The following is a 12,564-nucleotide window of genomic DNA, read 5'->3' on the forward strand; positions in this document are numbered from 1 at the left end:
CCTTCTATGTTATTTTTTTTTTCATCATCATCAAATTCATCCAATTTAACCCATAAGCTTAATAAAACCCATCCTCCCTTCTCACTATTACTTTGGTCAGCTGTAAGGATTAAGGAAAATGGAATTTTTTTTTTAATTTCCACACTTTTTACGTCTTTTTAACCATTTTCCATCTAAGTTAGTTTAGTTCTACATAATTCATACAACAAAGGTAGATTTTTTCCTTAATTCTTGCCTTAAACCTATTATTCAATCTTTTCTTATATCAAGAATCGTGATTAAAACACAATACCTCAAATTAATACACTAAATTTTAACCTAAAAGTTCATCCACGCAACTCATCAATCCATAAAAATGAATTCAAATTAAACATAAAACAAGATTGATTACTACTTAATCATAAGAAAATCAAAGATAGAAAGCAAGGGAAATAAGTTTTCTCCTCCTTTTCTTTCTCCCCTTTCTACCCGCCGCTGCTATTCACTCTCCAAAGCTGCTATTCACTCTCCAAAGCTAAGATTTCTTGTCCAAACCCTTTATAATCCCCTTTTTAATCCATTGACTCTCTCTTTTCTAGTGTTTAATTTGTTTTAATCTAGGTTAAAATCAAGTTGAAACACACAAAACTCTCATCCCCTCTCTCTATCACTTGGTCGGAAGCCATACATGTATTTATATATGTAATTTTGGCCTATTTGCAATTTTTCCCTAAGTTCTTTTTATTTTCACTTGATCCCCATTTATTTTTTTTATCTCTTTTATTTATCCAAATGCTTTTTTTAATTTCACTTTTAGGTTCCTCTTTAGCTAATCATAATATTAATTTTTATTCATTTTCTTCTTATTCTTATTATTCCTAAACTAACCCCTTTTTCATTCAAGTCAATTTATATTCCTTTTTATATCAAAATATATTTTATTTATTTATTTATTTTATTTCCCACAAACTCGAAAATTCTAACCGGAGATTTACATTTTCCCCTCCTTAAAGAAAATCCAATCCATGAATTTTTTTTTATGTCATATACATTCTAGAAATAACTCAAGGTATTTTCTCCTCCTCTTTGTTTCTCTTTTCAATGTCTCTTTGTTGACTTGGGAACTCTTCCATGATATTTTTACCATCGAGATATTTTTATTTCTAAATTCTTTTTTACTTTGATTTAGTATTATCATCGGTTTCACTTTTAAGATTAAATCTTTTTTAATTTCCAAAGGAATCTAAGGTAACACCCAAGAATGATCTACTTTAATTTTGTGTAGCACTGAAACTTAAAACACGCAATGAATCTTGGCTAAATGTGGAGGTAAAGTCAATTTATAAACCGCAAGCCTAATCCTTTTTATAAGTTCATATGGCCTAATATATCTTGGTGTAATTTTTTTTCATACCGAATCTCAACAAATATTTATTGGGAAACTTTCAAAAACTTTTATCAAAAAGCTTTTTAATTATCTATGGAAAAAAAAATTATTAAGTCCTTTTTAAATCCTTTTGACATGCAGAGACCTAATTGCAAGAAAATTTTAACACGAGAACTATTTTTTTATCAATAAGCTTCCAATTATCTGTAGAAAAAATTATTAAGTCTTTAGAACAAAAATAACTTTTTCCAAGAATTATAAGGACAAAATGAAAATTTGTGACAAATTATGTTTTAACAGGAATTGTATCGGCAAGTATATTTCAGGCATGATTTTATAGGGTAATTTCTTAATGGATATAAATGAGATATTATTTTAGTGGACAGGGTATAAAATCAGCCTAATGGATCGAATATTTGTACATTGTCATCCCTAGTCACCATTATATAATTGATGCGAAATTAGCTCTCGTTATATAGGTGGCTCGTGTTATATTATTAGTCGGGTTAAATTTTTCCAAACATAATAAAAGGATGTCCAAGCAATGATAGTATTTTTAAAGAAACAAGAAAAATCTATAACCAGGCTATTGATTTGAATGTATTTAATAATTTTTAATTAATTTAATAATATGGTTAAAAAAATCAATACAAAAAAACCCAAAACAATGCCAATGAAAAATAAAAAATAAAACACTAGTTAATATTATAAAAAGATACCTTCTAAATATTCTTAAAATATCTCAATAATCTTATTTAATAATAAAAAAATTAAATGAGAATGAGAAAACTTGACAAAGATAAAAATAAAAGAAATCTAAAGCTTAATTACCAATAAAAAATATATTGAATGATGAACTAAAAGAAATTAAAAAAAATAAAAAAACCAGACTCGAGTCAGAATGTTAAATATGTGATCTGAGCATGAGACTAAGATAACTTCACACAGAAGAAATTTAATAAAAACAAAATAGAGGTAAAGTCTCAAGCAAACTAAATTATGAAAGGCAAAACTGAAAAAAAATATAATTAAAAAAAAAACCTTGAGTAAACCCAGGTTAACTCAACTAACTTGCAACATGGGATATGAGATTGAGATAACCCCACATAAAAAACAGAAAAATTATAGAGTTTAAGACCCAACAATCCAAATTTAAAAAATGAAATTGAAAGAGAAACAATTGTAAAAGATAAACCTAAAAAATTAAAGTTAAATCGGGTTAATCTGAAACGTGTGACCTAGACCATGAGATTAAAATTACTCTATAAAAGACAAATATAAAAAAAATTATGAAGCAAAATTTCTAATAATTCAAAATTAAAAAAACAAAACAAATAACAACCAAAATAAGGAAGACTAAATATGGTATAAAAACTAAATGAAAAAAAAATGAGGGTCTCAATTGAAAAATAAAATAAATAAATAAAAGGCTAAAAAATTAAATAAAGTAGCAAAAAAAAAGAACAGAATTGTATATATGAATTAAATGAAATAAAATATTGATAGATAAAATTAAAAATAAGATAAATGAAAATAAAAACAAAAAGGAAAAGCAAAAATAGTAATTAAAAGGAAGAGGTTGAATATCAAAATTTAATGAAATAAAATTTTAAAAAATAAAATTAAAATAAAAAGACAAAAAAAAAATAATAATCAAATTCCTTGTAATGGACACTGACACGGGGACTTAACCATCAAATCATTCATCTTCATTAAAGCACCACTGACCTCAGCTTTTATACCCTATTCTCCGATTGTGAGTTGTGACTTGAAAAATCAAAAGGCACTGAACCCCACTCTCATTTTCTCCACTCGTGAATCATGGCCAATGACATTTCTCCATCATCAAGTCCATTATAGCTAAGTTAAAGAGTTGGTGGGTCTCCTGCCATTAAAGACTGATTTGACACTTCTTGTTTAGGGCTTGTTTATTTTTACGTTTTAAAAACGTTTTTAATAAAATTTAAATTTTTTTTATTAACTTCAAATTAATATGTTTTTAGTGTTTTCAAATTATTTTGATGTGCTGATGTCAAAAATAATTTTTAAAAAATAAAAAAAATTATTGGCATGTATTTTAACACAAAAAACTATTTGAAAAGCAACCGTAACCACATTGCGAAACAAACCCTTTTAATATTCCACAAAGGGATTCCATTTTCCATTACTTATCACACCTCCATTCTTCATGGAGTATAGGTATTCCTTTCCAGTTTCCACAACTTGAAAAGGAAGTTTTGTCTATTGTTACTTTTATATATATATATTGTATGAAATTCATCGAACAACATAGTCGTTGTAGTATAGTGGTAAGTATTCCCGCCTGTCACGCGGGTGACCCGGGTTCGATCCCCGGCAACGGCGTTCTTCTGTTTTCTTTTTTGTTTTTTGCAGAGAGAGAGATAGAAATGACATCCTTCTATTCTTGGCATGGAAAGGGACAAAAATATGGGAGTCTATCAACGTGTATCCCATGCTGCTACTGGAAGGTGAGCAAATATCAACTGCAGCCCAATTGAAGTTGATTTTCCATGGCGTTCCAAGTTCATGAATTCCTAGGACGAGGACAGTTTCACACGAAACAACAATGGAAATCTTGTCTTCCGCTAGTAAATACTGAATGGTCCACAACCATTGGAATGCTTAGGTCACCACCAGGTACCAAAGTGCGATGTCAGGATGATACTTAAGGCTGGTCTTACAAGCTCTGAAAAAACATGCATTGATTCATTGTATCTGAGATTTTTCTAGGAGTAGTCAACAAGGGACCTACGCTAGAAATCAAAATTTACATTTTGCAGTCAAAAAGAGGACGGCGAAATGAGAGTGGACTTCATCAAGGGATTCCCAATGTAATGCAAGAAATTTCTCTCATTATTAGGCGCCTCTGAGAGGCTGCACAAAAATTTGAATCGGAGTTGATTATCACAAAACTTCAAGGAATACAAAATCAGCAATTTCATTTTCAGTATCAATTACTCATCTTGGTTTATTCCAGCAACAAAAATATTAGAAAGAACAACAAAACAAACCCGGACTAGAACCTCGTTTATGGTTCTCCGATTAGCTGCTTAAGAGTCTCCAGAAGAGGCCTGTTCGTAATAGCGGCCCAGCGTGCCCAGCTCAAGTTCAAGAAGCTAGAAATCAGTGCTTTTGGCAGAAAACAAGAGGCAAACAGATTTGCATGCAATGGTGCTACAGGACATGAAGAAGCACACCAGCATGAGAAAATACAATAAGAGATACAGAAAACAAAACCACTTACAGTTTGCTGAGCAGAAAGGAAACATAAAATTACAGAGCCTACAACTGTGTGCTTTGAGGGAACAGCAAACTTCAAGCTTTCAACAATGCAGATGCCTCAAATCTATGAATGCATTCTTCATCTAGACAGAACTACAAAAACCAGGAAGTCCTAAGAGGGTTAGCTAGGTTCTGAAAGATAATCTTTATTTGCAATTCTTGAACGACACTGAAGAGCTTTACACGCTGTCACAAAACATTCTTCTTGCATTTAGTGCATATTGAATTCACTTTATAGACCACAATTCTTATCAATGAAAAACCTGACAATCAAGCAAAAAGAATGACAAAGCAACTAATTGTCAAGTAACCCCAATTTCAAGGGGAAGTTCAACATGCTTGTTTTACAACCAATGAAAACTTAAGCACAGGGAGAAAATTAAGTTGTCCCTATTGCAATTGATCTGAATCGCGACATTGGCACAACCTCAGTAACACAACATTGATGCAACAAGCACTCCCTCGAAAACCGTAGAGGAGATCTAACTTTATACAAAAACAAGGCAACCGAGAAACAATTGTAATACACCATAAATTAGTTTTGCCTGTAAGCAATGTAATTAGCCAAAGCAATCAACGGAGCGGCCTTCTCTTGATCAAATCCAGCAACCATGTCCTTGGCTTCGTTCAGCAACCTCTCAGCAAACTCCCGAGACTTCTCAATTCCCATTAACCTAGGATAAGTAACCTTATCCGCAACCAAATCCTTCCCTGCAGTTTTCCCCAATTCTTGTGAAGATTTGGTAACATCAAGAATATCATCCACTACTTGAAACAATAATCCAATACTTCTTGCATATTTTCTCAATTTCTCAACTTCCTCATCGGTTCCTCCACCTAATATGGCCCCTAGAACAACAGCACCTTCCAACAACTTCGCAGTCTTATGAACATGAATAAATTCAAGCTGCTCCAACCCCACTTCGGACAACCCTTCAGAACAAATATCAACAACTTGTCCGGCGACAAGTCCTTCAGCACCAATAGCTTTCGCCAATTCACCAATTGCACGAACAATTCTAAGAGGCGAAACATGGATTGTAGACACTGCCATATGTTCAAATGCAAATGACAGTAAAGCATCCCCTGCCAAAACCGCAACATCCTCGCCAAAAACAATATGATTGGTGGGTTTTCCACGGCGAAGATCATCGTTATCCATGCAAGGAAGATCATCATGCATTAATGACATAGTATGGATCATTTCTACGGCACAAGCAGCAGGCAAAGCCATGGATTCAGACCCACCAACAAGGTCACACGCAGCGAGACAAAGCACTGGCCTAACCCTCTTGCCACCAGCCAAAAGAGAGTATCGCATAGACTCATGGATTTTAGCCGGCTCTTTAAGTGAAACAGCAGCATCTAATGCTTTGTTAACAGAATTGGCTTTTTGTAGCATGTAAGACTTGAAATCAAAAGTGGGTTTTCGTTGATCTTCTTGAAGAGTCTCTTCTTTTGTGAGAACCGCACTAATTGAAGACATGGGTTTTCTCTGCTTTTGATGTACTGAAGGAATTTGAAGACTTTTAGAACCTGGAGATAAAAATTTTGAGATGGGTATGGATCTGGGTCCTGTATCTTTGTTGATGATTGATGTCCGAAACCATGAACCCAGATTCACAGAAGTCATTTTCTCTGTGTGTGTCTCAGAGGGAGAGAGAGACAGAGAAAGAGGGGTTGATCTTACTATGTAATTGTAATAAAAAGCTGAACTACAAGTGAAACACAGGTTAGGTTCTAAACAATAGCACTACAAAGGTTGGCCATGAGAGTTAACTTCAGCCAGAAATGGGAAAACATTCAAGTGTCCACGACCACAAGACCACGAATGAGAAAAGGAGCAATGAGATTCCTAATAACAAGTACTGAGACGATAAAGGTCTGCAGAGAGATAGGAATCTAGAGAGAGAGAGAAATTGGAAATTTTGGACATAGAGTGCGCGTGTGGAACTGTGACACTAACGATTAGAAATTTTAAATTAGTTTTTTTAAAATTAAAATTTTTTATATATTTAAAATTATTTTTATTCGTTGATTTTAAAAATAATTTTAAAAAAATTAAAAAATATTCTTTTAATATAATATAAAAATATTTTTAAAAATAAAAGAAAATTTTTTTTCACTAAAATTCCAATGAAAATAGAGAAGTGACAAAGATAGGATTTTGGATTGCTTTGGATGGGTCTTATAGGACGCTTTATCAGCATCTTTTCCTAAAGCATGTGTGAATTGTCGGAATTTGACTGGTGATTCTGTTTTTCCATATAAAAGTAGGTTTTTTTCAGCACGTTAAAATAATACAGCAAAAAAATATATTTAAATAAATAACACATGTTAAAAAATTAGAATTGAAATCTGCTACTTGCAAGTTGTTGCCATCTGTGAAATAATTTCCAATAAACAGACAAGAAAGATTAAAAAAAAACAAGGAAAAAATAAAAGAAATTTCATAACATAAAAACTTTGAAGTTAACGTTATTGATATTATTAAAAAAATCTTAATAAAACAAATATAATTATATATATAAAAATATTCAATCATAATAAAAATAAAGCACATGAGTCGCTCAAATACAAGTAATTTTTGAAACTTTTGAATGGCTGTATGATTCATTTTATTTATTATTGATGATTTTTTTAGTGTTATTGTTCAGTAAATTATTGTTTTTTTAAGTTATTAGCTAAATTCTTTATATTTTTAAATGAGTTAATTTCATTCTTGAATATTTTTAAATTTTCTAATATATTATTTTGGTAAAAGTTTTAGACTAAAAGTTTGTTATTTGATTTACAGATAAAAGTTTTTCATTTGTCTAACACACAAGGATATTTTGAAAATAAAAAATAATCATGTTTAAATCACTTGATTCATTATGATTGTTTGGCTAGAAAATATTGTCAAAATGATAAATTAAAAACTTAATGTTTATTAAAAATATAGTTTCATTAAAAATATAATTATGTATTGAAAATTACCCTATTATATAAGAATAAATTTTGCCATTAACTTCTTTTATGAATAGTTTAAATTTTTAATCCTACTTTACTTTTATTACATTTTTTTTATTAATATACTACATTATCTATTATCTTTTAGTATGTTTATAGAGTATCTTACTTTGACATAATTGGATTATATTAAAATATTATTTTCAAATTAATTAAAAAACAAGAGGTATAAAAATAAAGTTCTTAAAATTACAATATTATATTTTTTAAAAAATAATAATTATTTTATTGATGGATGATATTTGAAAAAAAATCCTTAACATGAAAAATAATGTAGTGTGACAATTTTTTTAAAATCAATTAAATTTAGTGATAGGCAAGGATAAAAAAGGGTAAAGTCTGACTATCCTTGTTAGAAAAAAGAAGACTTTTTTTTTAACTTTTAGCTATATTTTTAATATATAGATATAATACTGATATTAAATATCATTATTTATGAAAAATATAATTAGAGATATTTTGGTCAATCTAATATGGAATGAAATTTAGACATTGTGGCGTGAAAATATTAACACCTTTTTTTATAAAACTAAAAACAAAAATTAGATCACATCAATGCTTATTATTTACCTCCATGATTATATTATCATCTCCTTCATGTTTTCTGAAGATGACGTCGTGAAAGTTAAAGGTTAAATTGAACTTTTTACAGTGTGATCTTATGATTATAAATTTTTTTAGATTTGGATGTTTGAAGCATGATCACTTTGTGCTCATCAACACAATTATTTTTATTTTTATTATTTATAAACAATATAATTTTGTTATTCTTATTACTCAGAATATATCTAAACATAAATATCTATTAAAAGAATCCTTAACTTAAATCTCAACTCATTTAAGATCCAAATCAAATTTGTCCACGAGCTTATTAACAATTAAAATTCTTTCAAAAAATCTCGAAATCATTTTATATTACACATGTTTAACTCAAACATATCTACAACACTCAATTAAATATATTTAGAATTTTTCACTAACTCAAACTAAATTAAAAATCAACATTGTTATGAATAAAACACAAAAACAAAACAAAATGATATTATTTTGTTTTTTTAATGAAACAATGTTATTTTAAATAAAAATTAAAAATAAAGTATTAAAATTAACTTTTTAAAAAAATTTCATCCAAATTTAATCGGGTAAATTAAATCAAACAAATCAATTTAACTAGTTCAATTACAAACCGGATCCAAATAGAACTCAGCTTTGGCTTGGCTTTGAGTCAACAAATTATTAGTCGACGTGTCAGACCAGATTTTTAATAATTATGTTCAAGACATGTTTAACAGAGCATTATGATTCATCTTTTTCATGTGTTTAAACTGTAGTTTTCTCGTATAACATCAAAGAACCTCACACCAGAGCATGTCTTCAATGATAAACTGTAGCTAGCTCATAATTTACTTTTTGGACGCAAACAAGAAAGCCTTTCAATTTCCTTTGCTTCTGGGTTAGGGAGAAACACTCTCGCCTCTTTTTACTTACACAGTAGATACAAACAAAATAGAATACCATCCAATTACAAATGTTTAGTTGTAGATTTTTTATACTTATTTCAATAATAAAATATAATTCTTCTAATTTTAGGCAAGGGCCTCTCAAAATTATTTTTTTATATGTGATGATGTCCCAAAAAAATTCAGATAGCTTAGAAATAAGATTTATATGTTGGATAATTGGTTAATCTTTTGGTTTTAGCAATTCAATTCATTCCTCCTAATCAAGGTGACTGGTGCTGGGTACTTGGTAAGCCAAGGTAGTTGGAGATTGATATCTATAAAAGATCTTTTTTGGTAGATTTAGGAACTCTTAGATACTTAAGTAAATATCTTTTTAGAGAGAAATGCTCTAAAAATATATATGCAGTAGAAAATAGAGATTTTAAACATGGAGCTTAAATGATTCATAAAAGTATTTATAGCTTATGAGTCTTATCTTTTTGTGGAGAGGAGGAGCAAGAATGTAATTTTTGCTTGATAGTATTGATGAAGAAAAAATATCTAGTACACGAACATTAATGCGATGAAAATATGGTAAGTTCTCAAAGGACTTTTATATTTTATCCCTTACACATCATTAATGTTGATAGAAATATGGGAGGCTTTTAGAGGACTTTATACACATAAGGGTATAGAAAAAGTAGAATCTAAAATGTAACTGAGTCCATGAGGACCGAGCTTTTTCCATAAGTCGAGTCAATGAGAGCTAAGATATTTTATTAAGCTGAGCTCATGGTGTTTAGTTCTTCTTTTAAGTTGAGCCCACAATATTAAACTTTTCTCCTAAATTGAGTCTAGGAGGGGCTTTTTCTAGACCAAACCCAAGATGTTGGGCTTTTTTTTTATGCCAAGCTCATGGACGTCGGGCTCTTCCCTAAAGTTGAGACCATGGGTGGGCTATTTCCAAAGCTAAGCCTATAAGAACTGGATTCTTCTTCTAAAATGAGCTTATGATGTCTATGAAGGCTACCCTCTTTCTTAAAACTGAACTTATAGAGGTTAGGCTCTTTTCTAAAGTTGAGTCAATTGAGGCTAGGCTCTGGCACATTATTTGAGTCAATGGGTCTTAGGTTTTCAGTGGGGTTTATTAATAAGTTCGAATGATTATTATTACTTTTGTAAATACAGATTTTATTTGATTGCATGCTTATATAATTAAAATGTGGTAGGGGTTATTACTTCCTTCAGGCAAATTAACGAATTTTTTATTTTTATTTTCTTGCAAGGGTAAACGATGCTTATGTTACCATGCTTCCTATATTTTAAATTTAAAAATTAAATTTCAACTCAATAAAACTTTTTTTTTATCCTCAAATCTAAAAACAAAAACCTTAACTTTATGTAAATAATAGAATATGTGTGTCAAATTAAAAATTAAAGTATGAACTTTAAAAAATTTACATCAAATAAATATGTGTGTATTTCCAGTGTAATTTTTATTTCTATTTCATGGCCAGCTCTTTTTCTTCTATTTCACTTTTCTCTTTCTTTTAAAACAATCTTTCTTTCTTTCAACGAATTAGCTGCATGACTCTCGACCACCCGTCCATCTTATTATCTAGACATATCAAGCGATATGCTACGGGTTTGTATTTTTTTTTTATAAAAATTAATATATGAGTGTGATAAGCGTGTTTTAAATAAATAAAAGAAATTAATAATTTGAGTTATAACTGAATTTAATAAATTAATTTTATTTTAACTGGATGATAAAAGAATAGACAACAGTAATAAACAAATGATTTTTTTTAAAAAAAGACCACCATATCTTGGAAAAAAAAATCTTTGGAAGTATGAATTTGGATTAAAAATGGATAAAAAATCAACTTGAGTTAACTTGAAATAATGCAATAGACACATAACCTGAGTAATAAAAGGTGGGTCAATCCAAGTAAACCTGCAAAAGTCATGAAATAGGTCATGTGATTATGATAACTAGACATAAAACAAATTGAAGAAAACCACAAAGGTCATTCTTTTTTTTTAAGAAAAAACTAATGTTGAACGATGAATTTAAAAAATAAACTAGAAGTACCATACATGAAAAACAGCAAAGCACAATCTCCAGCAAATCAAACACTAAAAAATAAAACCAAAAAACAATTAATTGATGAAGGGATCTAAAACAAAAAAATAATATTTAAATGAATGATGATGAAAATCAAAATAAAAAATAAATTAGAAGGCAATTATTTTTTTTTATTGCAGAGTTAAATTGAAAAGAAAAAGAATTCTAATAAAAAGAAAAAAAATAAAAAAATGAGGACTAAATCAAAAAAAATAACACACCATGAACTTGGATTGAAATGTAAAATTGAAAACCAATAATACTTTTATAAAAAGACCAAGGAGAAAATCAAGTTCAAAAGAATAATGATCAAATTAAAAAAAATCAATATATAGCAAAATGAAATTGGAAGACTCAATTGAAAAGAAATAATATTTATACAAAAAAAGCCAATGAAAAAAAATAGAAATCAAATAAGAAAAGACAAAGAGCACCAACCTACAATTTAAGGGGGAGCTGAAAGAAAATAAGGGAGAAAAAGACCCACTAGCAACAAATTGTCCAACCTCAGCTGATATATATCGTGACCGCTCTTTTAAAAACATGATAAAAATACAATTTTGACCACTGTGAGGCACAACATACATGCCCCAAAATGCGTAGATGTCTCCCACACGCCAACAACTTTTTAAATTTTAATGTTATTTAATTTTTAACAAAAGACCACAATGTCCTCATTAAAATAATAATTAAAAAAATAACATGAAAAGAAAAGAAAAAACCCTTGACAAAAGGCTTCTTCAAAGGCATTTAAGTAATTTTATTGCATATTCAAAAGTTAAAAACCAAAAATTCCCCTAAATATCATACATACATTATCTGTCTCTAATGACATTTTAGTATTTTTATTATTCATAAAAAAGAAAACGACTATCACCTTCATAAATCAGGCCAAATGTTATTTGATTGAGGGATAAAATCATGATTTCATTGTTGAAATCCATAATAAAAATGAGTTTGGTGCTAAAGTAATTAAAATATTTCCACCCACTTGCCTTTTAGTTTCTTTTATTATTTTTATTTTTATTTTTATTATTTTTATTTTTATTATTATTATTATTCCTCAATTAACCAACGCTAACAAAAAGTCAATGAAAGTGTGTTAAATTAATCTTAATCTTAACCGTATTTTTATTTTTATTAAGATTAATATCTTTTCTTTTCTTTATATTATTTAGAAAATCTATTTAAAATAAAAATTATGCATTTAATTTTTAGAAAGTTTTTCTAATTAATGTATAATCTTTTGTATAAATAACTTTTATTTTTAAAAATAAAAAAAATTATTTTCAAATAATATTTCTAATATATGT

General features: G+C 28.9%; 1 protein-coding gene and 1 non-coding gene across 2 annotated transcripts; one reads left to right on the top strand and one right to left on the bottom strand.

Moving 5' to 3' along the window:
* Positions 1-3,658: 3,658 nt before the first annotated feature.
* Positions 3,659-3,730, top strand: TRNAD-GUC (transfer RNA aspartic acid (anticodon GUC)). The gene has a single exon. It is a non-coding gene; the product is annotated as a tRNA-Asp (tRNA).
* A 1,238-nt stretch (positions 3,731-4,968) lies between these two features.
* Positions 4,969-6,621, bottom strand: LOC133672330 (geranylgeranyl pyrophosphate synthase, chloroplastic-like). The gene has a single exon (XM_062092713.1). It carries the CDS (start codon positions 6,300-6,302, stop codon positions 5,205-5,207), a length of 1,098 nt encoding a protein of 365 aa, XP_061948697.1. The 5' UTR covers positions 6,303-6,621; the 3' UTR covers positions 4,969-5,204.
* Positions 6,622-12,564: the final 5,943 nt, after the last annotated feature.

This window comes from Populus nigra, chromosome 14 (genome assembly GCF_951802175.1).
Source record: "Populus nigra chromosome 14, ddPopNigr1.1, whole genome shotgun sequence".
In the NCBI taxonomy this organism is placed as follows: Eukaryota; Viridiplantae; Streptophyta; class Magnoliopsida; order Malpighiales; family Salicaceae; genus Populus; species Populus nigra.

Coding starts and splice junctions, on each gene's coding strand:
- LOC133672330 (XM_062092713.1), bottom strand. CDS start 6,302: ATGACTTCTGTGAATCTGGGTTCATGGTTTCGGACATCAATCATCAAC.